Below are 24104 nucleotides of genomic sequence, written 5' to 3'. Positions count from 1 at the left end.
CACACGATAAATAGACACAGTAACATAATCCATGTTTTATATACATATCTACAATTAGTTTATACACACACACGTACATGTGTGTATGTCTGTAGAGAGATTTAAAAATATATATATATAGGGAGGAGGTGATCGTAGATGCATACCACAGTGATTAACGTGGTGCCCATAAAGCAAAGGTTTTTAGAGACAGCAGAGTGGAATATGAACAAAGTACATAGGGAATAAGAAATTAGACAAATGAAACAAAGGTTAGAGGATGCTTCTCCTTTCACAAGTTATTTTTAATGGTATAGCTTACTAAGTGAAATAACTAAAGTCCTACTATGAATGCATGATGAACATTAATGGTAATATTTCTGGATCTTTGATCTTAACATAATTATGGTAAGATATATATAAAAACATTTTGAAAACTTATATAAAGAGCTATGTAAATATAAAGGATAGTATTAACAGTAAAAGCACTTCAAAATAATGTGATTTCAACTCACCTTTCCATTTTATAAACTTTCATTCTATTTAGTATTTGAGATATTAAAATTATTCCCTTTCACCTAAAAAATTTCATAAAATCTAGAATTATTTACTAGAAATTCCTAGAACAGCCATTCAAGGATGATCTGTTCTCAAGCTCACTCAATAATATTGCCTGTAAAACCATCAAAAAGAAGTTGCTTACCCTAAAATTAGAAATCTAAGAGCTAGATAATTTCTTAAACTCATTATAAAAAATTTAAATGGTATTTGGAACACATAAAACTGTTTACCTGTCTTCTGGAGAGGAGGTCCTCTGATATGAATTATAGTTTTCCCTTCTGTCATGACTAGAAGAATGCTTTCAAAGGAACAAAAGAGGGGAAGGGGGCATTTAAAAATTCTGTTAAAAAACATATAGACAGTGACAAATGTATCTTGGAAAGTTGGAAGTGCTTTAAAAAATTATTTCAAAATATTTTTTTAACCATAAGAATAATTTGTATTACCTAAATAGTATATAAGATAAAACAAAATTTTCAGGTCATCCAAGGTAAATGTTTGTGGTTTTCACTATAGATCAAATGCTGTTTTTAACAAAAAAACTCAAGGTAGAAGAAAATTCTCTAATTTTTGATGGCACTTAGTTAATATTTTATTCCTATGTAATAATATATAAATTTACAGAACATAATTTTTTAAATTAATTTATTTTATTTATTTTTGGCTGCGTTGGGTCTTCGTTGCTATGCATGGGGCTTTTCTCTAGTTGCGGCGAGAGGGGGCTACTCTGTTGTGGTGCGCAGGCTTCTCACTGTGGTGGCTTCTCTTGTTGCTGAGCACAGGCTCTAGGTGCGCGGGCTTCAGTAGCTGTGGCTCACAGGCTCTAGAATGCAGGCTCAGTAGTTGTGGCACACGGGCTTAGTTGCTCCATGGCATGTGGGATCTTCGCGGACCAGGGCTTGAACCCGTGTCCCCTGCATTGGCAGGCGGGTTCTTAACCACTGCGCCACCAGGGAAGCCCCTAGAACATCATTTTTATAAAGGCCTTTCCTGGTGAAAACCAAGACCAAAGCTTTCCTTTGGTGAAAAACATGACCAAGGGCCAGAGATTTTCTAGCAAGAGCTCACTTCTGTAGTTATGCCCAAGTCTTTTATAACACTGAACTTACTTTCTTACCTCCATTAGCTTACAGAAACCACAACATTAGTCCAAGTTACTAACTCTGGATAAAATAAATAGCTAGAAGAAACTGACTCCAATGTATTTATGAAAATTCATTTTTGTTTTCAGCAAACAATATTTGAGTATCTGATATGGCATGTATGGTAATATGGTAGGCTGTAAGGATTTAAAAAATATGACTTGTAAAATATAGCTCCTAAGCCAAATCCTTTGAAAAATAACAGACATACAAATAAGTAACTTCAATGTAACATGAGATTGAAGATATGTCACACTGAGACAGAGATATGAACCATCCAGTTTAAGAACATATCCTAATTTAAAAGTCCAAATATAGTTAAGAAGCCAAAATATTTATCTCTATAAATAGGTAAATTTTTTAAACCACTGGTATAAAAACATTCATATTGACAAGCTTATTTTTAAGAATTAAAGTAATTTTAATTAACTGAACTGTAAGAAAGGAAAAACAGTATGTTTTCAAAGTATCTTAATCTTGAAATCTAAGAAAAAATAATTCAAATAATGACTAACTTGTTCCACATACTTACATGCTTCCCTCCTTAATGGCAAAAAAATACATTTAAAAATTGAAAATTATACTGCAAAGAAACGTAAGCAAGCTCCAACTTCCTCTTATGTTATGACTATCTAATTACCAGCAGTGTGAGTATAACATTATCACAAGTAAATTGCCAATACAATCTTCTTAAGTATTGAATTTTTTGAATAGCATACACTAATTAGACTAATGCATGTTGGTGAATAAACATGTGATCAAATTTATAATTTAAAGAAGTCAGTCTGGCTGTATTTCACACTGAATGCAAACATCTTAAAATCCTGTTTCCAATGTGTATAACTTTTAAAAATTATTTCACTGGGCAGCATTAAATTAAATAGAACTGTTCAATATATATGATATAGGTTTTCATAACACTTGACATCTAGATTCTAAACCAAATATAGAGCACAAGATTCATTCAATTCATGGTAATGCTAAACACAATATTTACTTATTTATTATAAGACACAGCCCTTCCTGTCTAGACACTCTGGGGGATACAAAAGATAGGAAAAACCTTCAAGAAACTTAAGATCTTATGGGAGAGAGACGGTTATAAAGATTTCTACAATTAAACACATCAGAGTATATATGAGAGAGACAGAGGAGGGGGAGGAGAAGGGGAAGGAGGGAAGGGAGGGGAGAGAGAAAGAACAATAAAATTGCACTGTCTACTTTTTCTTTTACAAGGTATGACAATTATTTTGACTACATTAGGGAGCAGGCCTCAATTCTGTGCTAATGATTTTTAACACGTCTACACAATATCTGTTGTGGGTAAGAGGGAGAAACCAAAAATACCGAGATCGTGAATCAGGATTTTGTAAATATGATCAAGTTAACAAATGACTGGCACACTAGTCAGTGCTAACAGGAGATCTTGAGTAGGAACAAGCACTGTGGTACAGAGTACTGAGGGTGACAGTGAGTAAAGGGGAACCTGAACTGGGCTTCAGTAGGTTTTACTAAGTGCAAAACAATTTCGAAGTGTGATCCAAATAATAATAACCTAATTTCCCTATTTCCCTTGTCATAGAGTTTAGATTCTAAGAGCAGTAGTTGAAAGTAACGTATTGTTGAGATTACCTTTAAAAATTCTCTAAATTGTTCATTCAGCGAAGCAAATATGGTACACAGTGCAGTCACCTGTAGTCTCTGACGATGTAGAGAGCAATATGAGGAGGTGAGTGGAGCAGACAGCCTGTGTTCAGAGGCTCTGAGCATCCATTAGGCTCAGGGACCAAGTCTTCAAGAGCCAGAGGGAGGAGGGGCTGGAAGAGTTAGGGAGCTTGCTTCCAGCTGGCAAAGGAAGCTACGGGAAGGCTCAATAGAAAAATAAGGGATCCTCAGCTAAAGCCTCCTGAACCTTAGAGATGAGGTCTCAGAATATCAAGAGAGGATCTGAGCCTTTGAGAAGAATGGTGGAATTTCTCGCTGTTTATTTTTCTTTTGCATGTGTTCACTCACATGCACTTTCTTGATTAACACACACACACACACCCTGTATGTTCTCTCAACTGCCCACCTGCACATCTGGCCAAGTATCTACATTTGAAATTGTGTTAAGTTAAATGTGTGTATGACGCAATTCTACTGTCTGGTTCTAATGTCCTAATTATATAAATGCATTTTGGTTTAAGGGTAGATAATTGACTACAAGTTTATGTTCTTTATTATAAGTTTCAAACACTTACCTTTATTTGTGCCACGCTACTTTTCATTTTCAGTTGATCTGATATGTCAAAGACTCCTTAAGCTGGTCCAAATAACAAGTAGCGAACGGTATGAATTCCTTGACAGTTTAGTTTTACTGTCTGCAAATAACACCTATAAAATATGCCAAAGAAACCTTTGTTAACACTTATAAAATGTGTGTAAAATAACAACATATTATTTCCACACAATGGACATTTGACTACCTTATTTTTCTTAATAGGCAAAGATATAATCAATAATTAAATGTAAGTTCAAAAACTCTTTAAATAGTTCCATATAACAATGTATAAAAAACATGTATTAGTAGAAAAGACTCAGAACAAAAGAGCAATAATAACAAAGGCTTATTAAACACCATAAAGTATTCTAATACAAAACATCCAATGTTTCGATTTAAACTAAGAATGAAATAGCCAGTGTTCTTGTTGTAATGATCATTCAGAAATATACACCACATGGAAATATAAGGTGCTAAACCAGAATAATCAAGTCTTAATAATGATCTATTAAAGGCACAGGGCCTCAGATACGTGCACATATGAGAACTAATATTTGGTCACAATAAACCTAGTCATCAATGTTAGATGCTAAATAAAATGCCTTTCAGTAGCCATCTATTAAGTAAAATTTAGTAATTTTGAAAAATGCTGAACTGATAGTTATGTTCGCACACAACTGCCATTCAAGTATTTTACTGGAATTGCATATCTAAATAGTTTATAGTTTATGGTATGGTATAAGGTAACGAAATCACAAAAGTAAAATGAAACATAAAAAAATTTAAAAATTAAAAGAAGTAGAGAATATAGAGAAAAAACTGTGCTCAGTACCAAAATAACCAAATACAATTAAGAAAATTTCTAATTTGAATGTGAGAAAGGATGTTACAGATTATCTGGTCCAATTCCTTCTTTTTAAGGATAAGAACACTGATGGTCAGATAAATCATTTCAATGTCCTAAGCTATAATAATGTCCTAAGCTATAAAACAAGCTAGTGGTGGACTAGAAACCTAGCTTAAGGACACCCAATTAAGTATTCTTTTCACTGGACCACAAATAATCTAGATACTATAAAGTGATACAGAGTTGCTATCATTTAATGCAGATGGGGATGTACACAAATCACTAAGTCAAGAAAAATTTCCATTACAATGGTTAGCATGCTATCTAGGTTAGTAAAAATAATATACACCAGATTAATTTGTCAATCTATAAAATATAACTGCAATCTAAAGCACATCATTGCTCAGCGGCTCCCAAAGTGGAGAGAGCCAAAGAAAGGAAGCCCCACTGGCTAGATATACTCTCCCAAATCTCTGACCACCGCTGAACCAATACATGTACTAAATAGTGTCCTACTCAGGATCACAGGACTGAACTGAGATGTGAACAACTGCTTAGGAGACAGAATTTGCAATTTAAGCCTAATCAAATTAATTGCCTGAAGGGTCACTATTCCTCAGAGGAATGCACCAGAATCCAAAGCCTTAACATAATAGTAAAATGTCCAGGATACAATTAAAAAATAACTCAACTTATCAGAAAACTGTGGCCCAATCTTAAGAAAAAAGACAATCAAAGGAAACCAACACTGAGACATCAACCCAAATGCTGAAACTAGTATACGAGGTTTTTAAAGCATACTCAAAAGTGCAAAGGAAAACATGCTTGCAAGGAATAAAAATATAGAAAATTTCAGGAAGAGGAAAAAAACCAAAAACCCAAAACAAAAAATGAACCAAACTGAAATCCTAGAACTAAAAAATATATGAAGCAAAAAATTCAAAATGGAGACAAAGGAAAGCCAGTAAGCTTGATGTAAGATCATTAGAAATTATCCACTCTAAAGAACAGATAAAGAAATTTAATGAACAGTATCAGGGACATGTGGGACAATTATCAAAAGGCCTAGTGCATGTGTAATTAAAGTCCAAGAAGGAAAGAGAGAAAGAATGGGATAGAAAAAATATTTCAGGAAATTACAGCCAAAATTTCTACAAATTTGGTGAAAGGCACAAATTTACAGATTCACAAAGCTTGGAGAATCCCCGGCAGGATACACATAAAGAAAACCACACTTATACACATAGTCATATATAGTAGTCAGTAGTTAACCACAATGCAAATTTGCAACAGGGGAGAAAAAAGAACCAAAACTTCCAAGGCCCTGACTTTTTTCTTAAAGTACTTAAAAAGGAAAATTTGTATTTTTTATTTACATTTTATATTTTTGTATATATTGTTGGGGGTCAGCCATTTTTAATGATCTCAGATGACCAAACCAGCCTTCAGAGCATTCTCTGTCCTACTTCTGACTTTACTTGTGGTGTGATTATGTTCATTATAATCTCAAAGGAGAAAAAAAACCTTGTAAAAAAACCAAAAACCACCACAACAAAAAGTCTTATTCCGAGCATTCCAGTAACCTTTTTGTGTATGTACTTAGCTGTTCTGTAAGAAGTTGGTTTGTATGAGACAGTTAAAAAGGCCAAAGATAAAAGGTTTCTTTTTTTTCCTTTTTTCCCATCTATGAAGTTGCTATTTATTTATTTTTTGGCCTGTTTGATATGTGTGTGAAACAATGTTGCTGAAAATCAAAGATAAAGAGAAAATCCTGAAAGCAGCAAGAGGAAAAAAACAACACATTATGTAAAAGGAAATAATTCAAATTACTGATGACTTCTTATCAGGAACTAAGGCGACCAGAAGACAGCAGAATAATTTTTAAAGTGCTGAAAGAGTAAGAAACTGAATTAACCTAGAATTCCAGCAAAAATAATCTTAAGAATGAAGATGAAATAAAAACATTTACTGATTGAACAAAGCAAACAAAAACAACGAAGAGAAACCAAGAGAATGTATCACCAGCAGACCTGCACTATAAGAAATGCTAAAGGAAGCTCCTCAGGCTTATTGGAAATGATAGGAGATGGAAGTCTGGATTTTCAAAAAGGAATGAATAGCACTGGAAATGGTAACTTTCTCGAGAAATATAAATGACAACTTTTTCCTTTATCTAAAATACACAGGTTTGTTTTAAAGCAAAAAGTACAATGTCTTGAGAGGGCATAGTGTATGCAGATGGGATATATATGGACTAAAATGGACCTACATGAGGCAAGGTTTCTGCATTTTTTTCTGAAGCAGAACAATATGAACTCTAAGAGGCCTGTGAAAAGTTAAGGTTATATAGTGTGTTCTCTAGAGCAATGACCAAAAAAATAACATAAATAAATATAGCTAAAAACTCTACAGACAAGTTAAAATGGAATTAAAAAAAATATTTAACTTATAAAGGCAGGAGAGAAGGAACAGAAGAACAAAAAACAAAGGGGACAAAATGAAATAAAATAAGATAGCAAACCTAAATCTAACTCTATTAATTATATCAAATATTAATGCACAAACATTTTAAATTAAAAAACAGAAGCTACTCCTCCCTCACCTCAGGTGATACAACCCTGAAGGCACCTTGTCTTGGATGGATTTTACGTCCCAGTTGCCTCAAGATGACTTACACAATGTGTATGTACCATACACAAATCACATGATTCTTTTCAAAGATCCTGTTTTTATGGCTATAAATGTATAGAGCTATAAAACTCAAAATTTTACTCAACTAACTTGCTCAAAGGCAATGGTATTTTTGTTTTTTACTTCTACTAGCACAATTGTTATAGTCTAGCATATCCTTATCACCTAGTGTTATTTATACATATACTTGTTCAACAACAACAAATATTTATTGCACTTGTATTATTTTGTCAGGCATTTTTCTAGGAACTGGGTAGACAGCAATGAACAACCATAACAAAATCCCCTGCCCACATGGAGCTTATGTTCTGCTTATAAAAAGTAAATCTATAATGATAAGCAAAGCACTAAGCTACTAATAAAGCAAAGTGGCTGGTTGGGCTTTTTTCACACACACCAGTTTCAGATCATTACTTAATATTGTAAAACCAGATCCCTAAGTCACTATGTTAAAAATAATTTGAAGTAAGAAAACTTGCATGATCAGAAAATTACGTGTACATCTACTGGGGCCCACCTGACTTACCACAGCAGAAGATACGTATGTGGGGGTGGGGGGAATACCTAGGCATGCTGGTTTTATGAAAGCATCCCCAAGGTAATTCCAACATTCAACTCTTCCTCAAGACTGCTCAGTTTTCCAATTCTGGATGAGAAACTGGTTCTCAATTTGTCTTAAACCATGAGCCACTTAAGGTAAAATACAGAGACTCCACAGCTTACCTACTTTATAATGAAGAACTTAGTCATAAATCATTTGGAAAGGGAAACATAAATTCCAAATATTAATCCTTAACTCACTGGTAAGAAGTACATACATGCATGTAAAAAAAAAATCAGTATCAGTGCTTTTTAAATCTGAGAAATTCTGGGCACAATTTATAGGGAGAAAATTCTCACTCATAATGCACTGATGACCACAGCGCATGTTTTCTGGAGCTTAAGATATCAGTCATGGGACTTGCCTGGTGGTGCAGTGGTTAAGAATCTGCCTGCCAATGCAGGGGACATGCGTTAGATCCCTGTTCTGGGAAGATCCCACATGCCTCAGAGCTACTAAGCCCGTGTGCCACAACTACTGAGCCTGTGCTCTAGAGCCCATGAGCCACAACTACTGAGCCCACGTGCTGCAACTACTGAGCCTGCGTGCCTAGAGCCCGTGCTCTGCAACAAGAGAAGCCACCGCAATGAGAAGCCTGTGCACCGCAACAAAGAGTAGCCCCCGCTCGCCACAACTAGAGAAAGCTTCGCCACAACTAGAGAAAGCTTTGCCACAACTAGAGAAAGCCGGTGCGCAGCAATGAAAACCTAATGCAGCTCTTAAAAAAAAAAAAAAAAAAAAAAATCAGCCATGATAATTAAAGTAACACTATCTACTATAACATGATCACAAACACAAATTTAAGCACTGAAATGCAGTCATCCAGATGATTAAATATGTTCATAAAACACTTTTATTATCCTTAAAATGAAAACAAAACATGAAAAATTGAGAGAGGAAAAAACCTGCATTGAGTTCAGTCTTCCTATATATACGAGATATGTATCTGATAACAATAAATGTTTCAATGAACTCAAGTTAAAAAAAATTCATATACATAGACTGAAATAAATTCTATAAATTTTATTTTGCCTGTAGGCTTACATATGCTTATTAATTGGTGAGATCTGGAACATACTTTATGTAAAAATTAAAAGTCTAGAGAACTCTCAATGTCCTTACTATCCATAATTTGTTCTTACTCCCAGGATGATACTGTATTATACCTCAATAAAGGATTCCACTCTCCTCTAATAATGTTGTTATATAAATTAATAGTTTTTGCTCATTCCTTACATTCACTCCTCTATGAATGAGCCTCAGGAATTGAATCGTCCAGAAGGAACCTCAAAAGAATCCAAGTAAAAGCCTCTACCTAGTACTCTTTACTTTTCTCAGGGAATATGCTGATGGATACTGCTGCCATCATCACCTGTGACTGATTTCCAGGACTTTTCTGATCCTGAAGGAGAAAACACTGAAGACAGAACAAGGGCCTCCTTCCCCTGATGCTAGACAGCAGTGACTGTCATGCACTTCTTTGCATATTTTTTTCCTTGATCCTCTTGGTTACTTTTTTCCCTCTCTGCTGGCTAACACTTCTAAATCAGCACTGTATAACAGAACTTTCTGCACTGATGGAAAGGTTCATATTCTGCCCTGTCAGTAGCCACCATACCAATACAATAGTCACGTGTGGCTACTGAGCACTTCAAATGTACCTAGTGGGACTGAGAAAATTAATTTTATTTGATTTTAATTAAGTTTATATTTAAACATGAATAGCCACATGTGGCTACTGGTTACCATACTGAACAACACAATTCTAAATGATTAGCAGACACTGGGGCCTTTTAGTCATGGTACTCCCAAGATCCTTGTTTTTTGACAATCTCCAGATATGATACTAATTAATTCTTCAGATACTGGCAAAGTTAAAAAAAAAAACCTCATATCCAAATTAATGGGAAGAGTTGTATGGTTATTTTCCATGGCAGATTCAGATTATGGAAAATAGGGGATAATATAATAATGCTCATCTTAGAGTTTGTCTATGTTGCAATCATCAATGTGTGATCTCCAGAGTCTTAAATGCTGCTCTGCAGCTACTATGATGCCAAATGATCATTTTACATAAACAACAAGAAAAACCTGGCACTAGAGATACTACTACCATCACAAACTTGATATACAATCATGACCCACTGAATAACAGTGCAGATAGGGATTGATCACATCTCCAGAAGACATGGTCTATCCTTCAGCTTAGATTGAGTAACCAGAAGGGGTATTAATAAAATGAAGAAAACAAAACAAAAAAACTGCCTTGATGACAGCCAAGAATTGACAACTGACAACAGAAACCACAATTTGTAAAATGGATTTCCACTCATTTGCAAAAGAGAAAAATTAAACCAATCTAAGTCATGATATACAACATGGATTATTTAGGGTCAAATTCTTATTTCTAGTTAGTCCAGACCCATCTAACCCACACAAAATGGTGTCTGCATGGACTCGCGTGTTCTAAAGATACGACCACTTACTGTTCCAGCAACTCTTTAGCTTACAAATTTTCTCTAGTCTACAAATTCCTGCCAAGACCATCTGATGACTACTAGGTACGTTACTGGGGATTTTTCATTGATGGGCTTTAACATACAAGACAACTGAAGCACTTTCTCCAACAATTCAATAGCATGGGGGACAAAAAAAGAAACGAATGGCACAGCTGTTGAAGAATAAAAGAGGCCTAACAGACTTAACATATGTCATATGTAGACCCTGCTTAGATCCGAAGTTGAACAATTTGCCCTGCTCTAAAATGGGATTTGTTTATATAGCAGGACTCATGCTAACTTGAATTCAGCACTAACTCCTCTATGGAGCCTTTCTTCTAAAAAAGGAGATGGACTGAAGGTCTTTTCTCTTCATGGGAGACAAAATAATGGAAGAAAACACTTTCTAGTCCACTAAGACTGTGAACTTGCTGACAATTATTATATTCACATCATGGTTTTCTGGGTAGAAGAATGAGAAAAGGGTGGGATCTGGACTCTCAGAATTACTTAAATCCTTAGATACATATTTTCTACCCAAGAGAACTTATCTCAGCATGTACCCAAAATAAGACTCATTTCAAAATCAGCTGTTACCTATATAGTGTGCCCAAATTGATAATAAAGGAGATAGTTTAAGCTTTAGTGCCAATAATATACAAACTTTAAAATAGCATTTTCCTCAACTATATTACAGTTCTCCAATGAGACAAGTCATTTTAAAATAATACGATGATGGGACTGCCCTGGTGGTCCAGCGGTTAAGACTCCGTGTTCCCAATGCAGAGCGCCTGGGTTCAATCCCTGGTTGGGGAACTAGATCCCACATGCCACAACTAAAAGCCCGCATGCCGCAACTGAAAAAAGATCTCGCATGTCGCAATGAAGATCCCGTGTGCTGCAACTAAGACCCGGTGCAGCCAAATAAATAAATAAATAAATAAATATTTAAAATAATACAATGATCAGTGTCCCAAAGCTGATAGGAATAGTGCAATTTTGTACGCAGGCGGCCCAACACGGTTCAAAACCAGCCAATGGAAGAAACGCCAATGTATACAGCAGCTCCCAACAAACTAATTTGCCATCCACACTAACAGATTCTATAGCACATTACAATGATGTTTCTGAGATATCCAGAGATGAACTAATTACATTTCCTGTGTTAGAAGTCAGAAACATGTAATTTAGAGTAAGATAACAATAACAAATAATAATACATTATTATAGCCACAAAGACACTATGCCAGGCACTTCATTTATTAGCACAGGCTCCGGACGCGCAGGCTCAGCGGCCACAGCTCACGGGCCCAGCCGCTCCGCGGCATGTGGGATCCTCCCGGACCGGGGCACGAACCCGCGTCCCCTGCATTGGGAGGCAGACTCCCAACCACTGCGCCACAAGGGAAGCCCTCATTTATATATTCTTAATTCAACCTTCATGATTACCCTGCTTTCGTGATTTTTTTAAGTCTTATTTTTCAGTGAGAGAATTGAGGTACAGAGTTGAAGCAATGTGTACAAGTAAATCACAGCTAGTAAACAGCATTAAAATTCAAAAAAGTTTATCTGATGCTAAAACCATCTGATATTGCATCCCAATGAAAATGCCAACATTAATAAATTGATGCCAAATTGGTAAATTATAAAATGTAAACAGATATGATCTCTATTATCCGGAAAATTTTTCTTTTTAAACTGATCCATTCTTCTTAAGTTCCAGATAGTAAAGGTTTTGATGTTAATATAATGAGGCACTACTTCTTTTTAAACATGAATAATTTTAAGGATTCCCTTGTTTAATTTGCATACCTAGAATTCACTGTGACCAGGTAGGTACAATATGAAAAAATAAATCACTTGACTCTATTGTGCAAGACCTAGTATTTTCCTTGACTATCCCTCTTGGGTCTTAAACCTGGTTTCTCTCCTCAACCTACCTACACACAGACACAGGGCAATTTTTAATGCCTTTTATTTCAAATTATCTCATCCATTTAAATTTAATGACTTTTCTGATCAGTGTCATCTTTCACCTTTCTTCCGTTTAACCATCATCACCAAACATTTTTCTGGCAATCAAGTACAACCTGTTACATTTCTACCTCCCAAAAGGTAAGTGTGAAATTGACAATACTGCAGACTGCTACCGCAGTTCCAACAAAAAATGCATGAAGTACTATCATCATCCTTATATAGAATATGCCTGTAGGGAAATAATGAGAGTTCAACATGTGCATGCTTGATACATAGACTAATTGGAAATTCCTGCAATGAGAGCAATTTATCTAGAGTTTATAGCTCTCACTGCTCTTCTTAGCATCACTGTGTGGATTTTTGATGAATTATTAAATTTCTCTCTCCTTGTCACAAGTAAGCAACTCAGCAAAACCACACCTGCTCTCCTGAGCGAGGAGGATATTTTATAATAAAGATGTAGTTTCAGCAAGCATCAGAGAGCAAAATATTCAATAAGATTTGTAAGAAATGCTTTAGACTGTTAACTGGAAACTCTGAAATTATAAATTCCACAGTTATCTCAAATATTCAGAAAATGAGAAAATATTCAAGTAATGGCTGAAATGCAATGCTTTCTCAATCATTTCAGTATAACACATCTATCATTGTCCCTTAGGTGTCCTCAACCTATGTTGGAGGAACTTGTGGAAGCATACTGTCCTAAAATTGTTAAAAGAAGTCAAAGAAGGACTTCCCTGGTGGTGCAGTGGTTAAGAATCTGCCTGTCAGTGCAGGGGACACGGGTTTGAGCCCTGGTCCAGGAAGATCCCACATGCCTCGTAGCAACTAAGCCCGTGTGCCACAACTACTGAGCCTGCGCTCTAGAGCCCGTGAGCCACAACTACTGAAGCCTGTGCACCTAGAGCCCGTGTTCTATAACAAGAGAAGCCACTGCAATGAGAAGCCCACGCACCACAACAAAGAGTAGCCCCCACTCGCCACAACTAGAGAAAGCCTGCGCGCAGTAAGGAAGACCTACTGCAGCCAAAAATAAATTAAATTAAAAAAAAAAAACAGTCAAAGAAGTGGATTTCCTTTAGTTTGCTCTTCTGCATTCTAAATAGTAACAGTAGGTGTGGCAAACTCCAAACAATTATAACAGAGTTAAAAACAAACTTTAGTTGCCCAGTGGGGAAGACAGAATATTAAATAGTATTCAAAATAAAAGCTAGTTTAAATCTGTTCTTAATAAAAAAAGGCGATGGTATCCTCGGGAAAATCTACTAATAGGACCCAAGCTCCTGACCCTTCCAAATAGTGATTTTCCTGTTCAGGGAACAGATAGGAGTAACAGATGGGCCACAGTTCTTTGTTCTTGTTTTTTTTTTGGCCGCACAGCATAGCTTGTGGGATATTAGTTTCCCGACCAGGGATTGAACCCACACCCTCCACAGTGAAAGTGCAGAGTCCTAACCACTGGACCACCAGGGAATTCCCTGGCCATAGTCCTTAAGCATTAATGACAAAATTGATATGGCTTTTCCCTATTTGTACTGAAGGAAAACTCCATTGTTTAAGAAAAGTGATTCCTTAGTTTTTCTTGCTGTTTTTTGGATATATACATATTAGTGAGAAATTTGCCCCATGATATGCCACATAAGAAAAAAATGATACTGTAATTTGAATTCAGCACAGGTTCACAATTTCAAGAAAATAAAAGGGCCAAAACTTTTTAGGAAAAGTCACCAGGGTGACAATCCCTTATCTGCAATTCTGAAATCTGAAAAGCCTTGAAATTCAGATTTTTCTTTAGCTTGTGCCAAACTCATTTGGCAGCAAAATCTGACATGCACTAACTTGAGACTTAATGTGATTCTTCACTTGATGCACTGTGGAAATATTACATGTATTTGATTACAGGATGTTGCCCTGGATCCCCAAAGGGGAACTACTTAATAAATATATCTGCACTGTATTTCTTCTCTATAATCTGAACAAAATTCTGAACGTCAAATCAGAATTACAAATAAAGAACTGCAGACCTGTCCTCCCTGTTTGCTTCCTGGTACACGACTGTACATCAGGTATGCGCTCTGATGCATAAACATTTGAATAACTGAAGGTTACCATGTTGAAGTACAGGGTTAAAAACTGTGCAGATAGTATTGGATATTGTTTGGGTTTTTAAGTGATGAGGAATAAACAATATAAAAACCTTTGACTGGCCTCTGACCCTATGTAGGGGAGACAGGACCAACTTGGGGACATCTTAAGACAGTGAGACTCAGATGAGTTAAAAAAATGACAAAAATCTAAAAGTTCTTATCATTTTAAGGAATCAGTAATACCAACATTCATATTGAAAATTACTCATTATAAACTGGGAGGAGGTATTACCCCCCCATTCATTTCCTACACAATGAAACCAGTCCAAATTAGTCTGTGTTTAAGTTACCAAAGAAATTAAAGTGATATGATCATTTGGATATGCTACTTAAACATTTTTTAAGTAGCATTCTTCTGTTGGTACATAGGAAGATCCATCCTGTAATGTGCTGCTTTTCACCAGAATGCAGGCTCTATGACAGCAGGGAAGTTGTCAATTTTTGTTTGTTTCCAAATTTCTATCAGCTATTTCTTGATTTATAGTATTGATTTCCACATGAATTGGTTTTAAAGAAAAATTCTATATGTTGAACTTCTTTACTGATTCATTTAAATATAAATTATGTCATTTATGGGGCAAATGCCCTGGATCCTACCCCCTTTCTACTTCCAGTCTCTTTCTCATCTTTGGTAGATGAGTCCACACTGGCTGCCTCTAATTCTTAATCTCCCGTTAAGCCCTCTTACGCACCACAATCTGGTTTTCCACTCCCACTATTACGTAGTACTTGTCAAGGTTACATAATGACCTCCTTGTTGCTAAATCCAGGGGCCACTTCCTTATTTTATGACGTTGTTTCTAGCACTTGGTACTGCTACTTGGTACTTCTTGAAGTTCTCACTTCTCAGCTTACGGGGGTGCCAAGTTCATCTGGTGTTGCTCTTGTCTCTTCTTCTGTCCACCCCTCTAACATTTTACTATCCCATAGAGTTTAATCTTTGCTCATGGATTTTTATCTGTTTTGTTCATTGCTGTAATCCCAAAATAGAAGTCTCAATATTTGTTAAATGAACAAATGAATAGTGCTTATCTTTTCTTTCTCCATATTCTTTCTGGAAGACCATCTCCACCCTCACATCTTCAACTCATATTCATAAGAATGACTTTATTCCAGCTCAATCTTTTCTACAGTGTTCCAAATCTTTATCGCCAAATGCCTATAGAAACCTCCATGTGGATGTCCCAAAGGCCCTCTGAACTAGGGGAGTCCAAACTGGAACTCATTTCCTCCTCTCCTCAAACCAGCCCTTCCTCTAAGATATTACCTGTAAAGCTAGCCAAGTGACAGTTTCCTTTTCCTCACTACCAGTCAGTCATCAAATCCCACTGATTTTGCTTTCTCAGTTAATAGGAGATAAAATCAAATCTCCCCATTCTCTCTGCCACTGTATACAAGAGAAAGTTAGGGGGAAGGCTCTATTTAGGGAAGATCCCATAATAAGATAATCCTCATTTCATTTTAGAAGAAGGCAAGTCGGTTTTGACCTAACAAGGTTTCTCACAAGGTCTTCATCTCTTGGCTATAAGAACTTGCCCAACTTGCCTCTAAAAAATATATGCATACTACTAACCTGTAGGGTTCCACTGCATTCTACCCAAGCAGGGTAAAAAGATCATTTAAATATCTGCAAAGCTACCCACAGAGAAATCAGGCCTTAAATTAAAAGCACATCTCACTATGATAAAAACTGTAAAAAATACAAACACATGAGGGCTAAACAATACACTACTAAATAACCAAGAGCTCACTGAAGAAATCAAAGAGGAAATCAAAATATACCTACAAACAAATGACAATGAAAATATGATGATATAAAACCTATGGGATGTAGCAAAAGCAGTTCTAAGAGGTAAGTTTATAGCAATACAATCCTATGTCAAGAAACAAGAAACATCTCAAATAAACAACCTAACCTTACACCTAAAGCAATCAGAGAAAGAAGAACAAAAGAACCCCAAAGTTAGCAGAAGGAAAGAAATCATAAAGATCAGAACAGAAATAGAAAAATATATGAAAGAAACAATAGCAGGATCAATAAAACTAAAAGCTGGTATTTTGAGAAGATAAACAAAATTGATAAATCATTAGTCAGACTCATCAAGGAAAAAAAGGGAGAAGACTCAAATCAACAGAATTAGAAATGAAAAAGGAGAAGTAACAACGGACACTGCAGAAATACAAAGGGTCATGAGAGATCACTACAAGCAACTATATGCCAACAAAATGGACAACCTGGAAGAAATGGACAAATTCTTAGAAAAGCACAATCTTCCCAGACTGAACCAGGAAGAAACAGAAAATATAAATAGACCAATCACAAGCACTGAAATTGAAACTGTGATTAAAAATCTTCCAGCAAACAAAAGCCCAGGACCAGATGGCTTCACAGACAAATACTATCAAACATTTAGAGAAGAGCTAACACCTATCCTTCTCAAACTCTTCCAAAATATAGCAGAAGGAGGAACACTCCCTAACTCATTCTACAAGGCCACCATCACCTCGATACCGAAACGAAACAAAGATGTCACAAAAAAAGAAAACTATAGGCCAATATCTCTGATAAACATAGATGCAAAAATCCTCAACAAAATACTAGTAAACAGAATCCAACAGCACATTAAAAGGATCATACACCATGACAAAGTGGGGTTTATCACAGGAATGCAAGGATTCTTCAATATACGCAAATCAATCAATGTGATACACCATATTAACAAACTGAAGGAGAAAAACCATATGATAATCTCAACAGATGCAGAAAAAGCTTTTGACAAACTTCAACACCCATTTATGATAAAAACTCTCTCAGAAAGTTGGCATAGAGGGAATCTACCTCAACATAATATGAAAAACCCACAGCCAACATCATTCTCAATGGTGAAAAACTGAAACCATTTCCCCTCAGATCATGAACAAGGTTGCCCACTCTCACCACTATTATTCAACATAGTTTTGTAAGTTTTAGCCATGGCAATCAGAGAAGAAAAAGAAATAAAAGGAATCTAAATCTGAAAAGAAGAAGTAAAACTGTCACTGTTTGCAGATGACATGATACCATACATAGAGAATCCTAAAGATGCTACCAGAAAACTACCAGAGCTAATCAATGAATTTGGTAAAGTAGCAGGATACAAAATTAATGCACAGAAATCTCTTGCATTCCTATACTCTAATGATGAAAAATCCGACAGAGAAATTAAGGAAACACTCCCATTTACCACTGCAACAAAAAGAATAAAATACCTAGGAATAAACCTACCTAAGGGAACAAAAGACCTGTATGCAGAAAATTATAAGACACTGATGAAAGAAATTAAAGATGATACAAACAGATGGAGAGATATACTATGTTCTTGGACTGGAAGAATCAACTTTGTGAAAATGACTATACTACCCAAAGCAATCTACAGATTCAGTGCAATCCCTATCAAACTACCAACGGCATTTTTCACAGAACTACAACAATTTGTATGGAAACACAAAAAAATCCCAAATAGCCAAAGCAATCTTGAGAAAGAAAACCAGAACTGTAGGAATCAGGCTCCCAGACGTCAGACTATACTACAAAGCTACAGTAATCAAGACAGTATGGTACTGGCACAAAAACAGAAATATAGATCAATGGAACAGGACAGAAAGCCCAGAGATAAACCCACGCACATATGGTCACCTTATCTTTGATAAAGGAGGCAAAAGTATACAATGGAGAAAAGACAGCCTCTTCAATAAGTGGTGCTGGGAAAACTGGACAGCTACATGTAAATCACATATATACAATGGAATATTACTCAGCCATCAAAAGAAACGAAATTGAGTTATTTGTAGTGAGGTGGATGGACCTAGAGTCTGTCATACAGAGTGAAGTAAGTCAGAAAGAGAAAAACAAATACTGTAGGGTAACACATATATATGGAATCTAAAAAAAAAGCGTAAAGGTCAAATAGATAGCTAGTGGGAAGCAGCTGCATAGCACAGGGAGATCAGTTTGGTGCTTTTTGACCACCTAGCAGGGTGGCATAGGGAGGGTGGGAGGGAGACGCAAGAGGGAGGGGATATGGCGATATATGTATGCATATAGCTGATTCACTGTTATACAGCAGAAACTAATACAACACTTTAAAGCAATTATACTCTAATCAAGATGTTAAAAAAAGGGCTTCAGTGGTGCAGTGGTTGAGAGTCCGCCTGCCAATGCAGGGGACACGGGTTCGTGCCCCGGTCCAGGAAGATCCCACATGCCGCGGAGCGGCTAGGCCCGTGAGCCATGGCCGCTGAGCCTGCGCGTCCGGAGCCTGTGCTCCACAACGGGAGAGGCCACAACAGTGAGAGGCCCGCGTACCGCAAAAAAAAAAAGATGTTAAAAAAAGAAACATCTCACTACGATATATTCAATCATTCCACACTTTCTAAATTTCCTTCTATACTTCAAAAATGAAAATTCTGTCTCAATGTATCAACAATCTATATCCTTATATTACTCTTCGACAGAAAAGAGTTCTTGGGGTAGCAATCCCTCTAATTGCTGAATAAAATAAACCCTAAGGAACAGCGTTACTGCTCCTGTACCCTCAATCACTTGTACTTGACCCCACCTCCCACAAGCCCACCTCGTCTCGCCTCAGTTTCCCCACACTTCACTTGGTTCACAGCTCAACTGTCTGGCAAGAGAATTTAACTCTCCTCATTAACCCTAGCACCTCATTCACTGGACAAATATCACCATTATGGGTTTTACTGGTCTGCGATTAAGCTCAATTTATACCCATTTTCAAGATAACAAAGAGATAAAACCTTACATTTCAAACCTATATCACAACCCTCACCACTTTACTTAATATATATCTTATGGCAAAGAAGTAGCTCTAGTGCTTCTAATCACCCACTGAATAGCTCCTTTTTCATTTTGTCTTAAAGTTTGTATTTGTGCAGGGGAGTCTCCTTTGTGAGGTCATAAAAACTGAAAAATTTTGTACAGATGAGAAAACAGAACTAAAAAAATAATAATAATGAGGCTGGTACCATAATTGATAATTATATTAAAAAGTGGTTCACTCTGTAATGACCTATATGGGAACAGAATCTATAAAGAGTGGATATATGTATAACTGATTCACTTTGCTGTACAGCAGAAACTAACACAACACTGTAAATCAACTATACTCCAGTAAAAGTTAAAAAAGACAAAAAGCTTACACACTCCTAAAAAAAAAAAAAGTGGTTCAGAAAAGCACTTGCTGAGAAAATGAGGAAGTATAAGGTTAAGAGAAAAAGCCAGATGGTCTTTTTCTACTTTCTTACCTTACCCCCTATTCTTCGGAAACAAATTAAGAATAGAGGGTTAAAGGCATTGTCTGTTGTATAGTGAGGGGAGATATATGTTAAGCTGCACAGGAGGCATTGAGGTCTGAGAGATGAGAGTTCCTATCATCAGGCAGAGCAGAGAAGTGCTATAGAAAGGTTATAAACTCAATACTACTGGAAAAAAGGAAGTGCAACTAGATGGGTCTGGGGCATATACAAAGAAATGGGTTTAGAAGCTGAATTTTGAAGGACTAGTAGGAAAGGGAGAAAAGGTCATTCCAGCAATGAGACAGCATCAGTAAGGACTCAGAGAGATGAAAGACCTTGTAGAAGAACACTGGATCCTTGAAGTTCTTGGTCACTGTTATATATCCAGAACTTAGGACAGTGTCTGCTACTTAATAGGTTCCAATTCTAATATCAAATATAAAAAGAGGTATGTGGACTTTTGATTATTGCTCCTGTTTCTTAAATCCCTATAATGATATTTTGACAACTTCTTTACCAAGGAATACCACAGCAGCCTTGTCCCACATATCAACCCCTATTTCTAGGAACAGCCAAGCTATATGTCATCAATTGCATCATGACAGTCCTATCAGGTGCCATTCCTTATCTGTCTTCATCTCACATTAACCTGGAGAGCAGCTTGAATATACCTCCCTATTGCCATGAAAAAAAGAAACAAGAAAAATAAAACAAAACAAAAAAACCCAGTTCCTTTGAAGGCACTGCAAGAGGAAATCTGATCCTGGAGGTGCAGTTACTTCAACTTACCAAAACAAGTCTGATTATTGAGGATGCTGCATGCTTTCACACATTCATACCACTTTGTCTCCCCTCACTCCAAATCTGTTCATCAGCTTGCCTAACTAAGTATATGGGCCGGATATGTTCACCAACTCTCACTGCACAGCTTTATAAGTGGGCTTGCTGAAGATTTAATGAAAGCGCCATTTAGGAAATCACATTCTAAGTTTTAAAGAAAACTTGGATGCCGTGCCCTCCACAGAGAAGTTTATGAACTATCCCCTAGACACACAGCACTACATTCTACTCCAGAGGCTCCTGTCCCCAGGTTTAGAAGAAAGCTGTCCTGGTAAACTAATTCAGGAAAGGACTCAGAGAGTAGCTTGGCAGGCAGATTCTCAACCACTGCGCCACCGGGAAGCCCCAGAGAGTAGCTTTTGAGATGGAAGTACTGAATTCTAGTCTGATCCATTTATGAGTTAGGATCAAAGTCAAGTTAAACATGAACCTCCACTGGGTCTCTCCCTCCCATTAGCCAAACTATTCGATAATTCCAGGAGCCCTTATGTCCCCAGGTCAAGGCAGCTCACACCATCTTTTTGGTATCTGTTCACTGGGAAAGATTTATTAACTTAGCTACAAATAGCAAACGCTTGCTTTAATCATTGTTTCCTCTCCAGATATATTATTTCTGAAGAAAATGCTTTGAAAGTTTGTACTCTGTTGTAGGCCTTGAAATGTCTCTTCCAATGTCCACTTGGGAAATGTATATATTGAGATAAAATATTCAGGCTACAGGTTTATTACGTCTGGAAGTTTGCTAAAGCTAATACGCCAGAGGCCTTTTTGTTCCATTATCCTCCCATGCTAGGATTCTCAGATTTAAACAGAGAAGTAGAGAACTGCAGCAAGGAAGCCCTCCAAGTCATTAGTGGGATCAGCTATATTACCAAGAGCCACTTCTTTCTTGAACTAGCTCTAGGCCAGTCATGACTTATATCAAGTTAAGGATATACCAGGTAGTACAAGATTCAGTCCAAATACAAGTAAACCATAAAAAAAAAATAATGTTCAAGTTAAGGCATGGGCATTATAAATACACAATGTATCACTCTGTACACTCTTAGGTGGTCTCAGATACAAGGAGCCACTGCAGAACTCTTGGCAATGCACAATCATCAGGGAGGAGACTTAACCTCTAACAATGCAGCAGCTGGGAAAAAGGACAGAGCTAAGAAGACTGGTTTAGGAAAGACAGTTGAGCAATCTAGGAAGTGTCAGAACTCCAGAAGTGATTGGAACTAAGCTATGCAACATGAGGAAGGATGTGGCGGCATAATAAGGAAAATACTGGCTGGCCACAGATCAAACACTTTGGAGCAAAGAAGGCAGCAAACCTGATTCTGGGAGTAGGGGTGAACCACAGCCGATACCTAGCAGATGGGCTAGAACAGTGGCTCTCAAACTAACCGGCATGAGAATCTCGGGAATGCTCTGGCAAAAAAGAGAGTGAAGGGTCCCTCATTCCCCAGCTTCTGATTCAACAGGATTGGGGTGAAGCTCAGTAATTTACATTTCTAACAAGTTCCATGGAGATACTGACGCTACTAATTCTCCTGATTCAGAACACCACATTTTCAGAACCACTGGGTCAGGCAGGATATTAAAGGTTCTTGGCCTCTGAAGTCTCAGTGCCTTACATGCATTATTTTTCTTCAACTTCAAAACCACCTGTACTTTTTAGACGAGGAAGCTGAGACTAGAGATGTTAGGTAATCTGCCCCAAGTGACAGACCTAATAAGTTCTGAAACAAGACTGGAATCTTTGGTTTACTAGTCTTTCATCCAGTACCAATTCAAGTAGGCCTCCTCCTCCTACAGATACTAGACGCTTCTTGTAATCAAGATCACACTTTTAATGCCAATTCTAAATCCACTTTTCCACAGTAGGATGTTAACTGAGGTGAACTGGCAATCCTAAAACAAGTTTAAATACAGATAAGGAGGAGGCCAGTTAACTGGTTTTCTGAAGCCCAAGTTTGCTTGTTTCTCTATCTGCTATTCCTAGTCTGTGGAAACCTAAAAAAGCAAACTCTTACCACACTTTCAATCACTTAATTCTTGCATCTGGAATAGGCTTTCCCCACTTTTTTCGTTCTCCATTTATCTCAAAGAATTGTTTTAAGAATTAAGCGAAAATCGGTAAACTGATGATTGCAGTTGGAGTCAGTAAAATTAACTATGATATTATATTACCGTTACGTGCAAATGTACGTACTATAGGACTGGAGCTCGATAGAGATGTGGAGACTGGAGACCCAAGTTTGGGAGTTATCACCTTATTGGTGGTAGTTCAGGTTATGGAAGGATAAAGGATGACAGAGGAAGAACACATGTAACGAGGAACGAACAGTCTACAGTAATAAATACTAGTAAGCGTCAAAAATTACGCAGCAAATGAATGAAAAAGAAACGACTAATGAAATTTTAAAGAATCAGTCACATTACGCCGCAAAGAGGAATGAGAGTGAAACTTCCACTGTTCTTTCATTAACTACCATTCATGGACCCCACAATCGTGGCCCGAGGCCGGGGCACTAAGAAAAGGGCCTTGGGAAGCCCAAACGACTCGGGAGGCTCTAAGTGATCCGCGCCCAAAACACATGCACACGAAAGGCGAGAGTACCAGCACTGGTGCTGGATTCCACAATAAAGCCACTGCGGAGAGACAGGCCCAGGAACCTCTCGAGGAAGCTACTCTGTTCGCGCAGGCGGGGCGGGAGTTCACCGCCGCCCCCTCCCCACCCCACCCGCTGGGACTCCTCGGCCCGACAGACACTCACAGCCCAACCTCACGGGCCAGCGCGCGGCGGGAAACCCAAGCGCACCCCAGAGTCGCCCACGGCCGTACCAGCGAGTCCGCACCCACTCCTGGTTCCCCTTCACTTCCCACCCGGTCTGGCAACCCACCACCCCCACTTCAGTTCGCTGCCTGTAGCTAGTCTACGGAGTTCGGTAATTACCTGGCGCTCCACCGCGCCGCCATTACACCGGACGTACGTCACTTCCCCTTCCCGGCCCGGCGGTCAGAGGAAGGCGGAACGTGAAATACATAAAAACCTGACGCTAAACTGACTTTGATACCTTATCCTATTAATTTATTTAAAGTACCACCTTGTAATACCAGATACAGAGCCGTCGACCCGGCCACATTTTTCCCGTCCCAAGACGCCGAAAAAAGAGAAGATGACACAAACTACAAAATCCAGCACCCACCGCCAATGAGGACGGAAATTACGTTGCAATTGTAGGCTGAGAAGGCAGCAAAGCACGACGGGAATTGT

At 37.5% G+C, this 24104-nt stretch overlaps 1 protein-coding gene across 1 annotated transcript in view; it reads right to left on the bottom strand.

The window, feature by feature from the left end:
* CWC22 (CWC22 spliceosome associated protein) overlaps window positions 1-23826 on the bottom strand; it is a 62162-nt gene extending 38336 nt beyond the window's left edge. Inside the window, exons 1-3 of the mRNA XM_024766648.1 lie at window positions 23784-23826; window positions 3923-4055; window positions 771-838 (exon numbers count right to left, since the gene is read on the bottom strand). Of these exons, the coding sequence (XP_024622416.1) occupies window positions 771-838; window positions 3923-3949 (95 nt within the window). The 5' untranslated portion in view covers window positions 3950-4055; window positions 23784-23826. The remainder of the gene's footprint in view (window positions 1-770; window positions 839-3922; window positions 4056-23783) is intronic.
* Between the last annotated feature and the right edge of the window lie 278 nt (window positions 23827-24104).

Source organism: Neophocaena asiaeorientalis, unplaced genomic scaffold, assembly GCF_003031525.2.
Source record: "Neophocaena asiaeorientalis asiaeorientalis breed wild unplaced genomic scaffold, Neophocaena_asiaeorientalis_V1.1 scaffold113, whole genome shotgun sequence".
In the NCBI taxonomy this organism is placed as follows: Eukaryota; Metazoa; Chordata; class Mammalia; order Artiodactyla; family Phocoenidae; genus Neophocaena; species Neophocaena asiaeorientalis.
The sequence above is the reverse complement of the archived record's forward strand: the minus strand, read 5'-3'. Positions and strand labels throughout refer to the sequence as shown.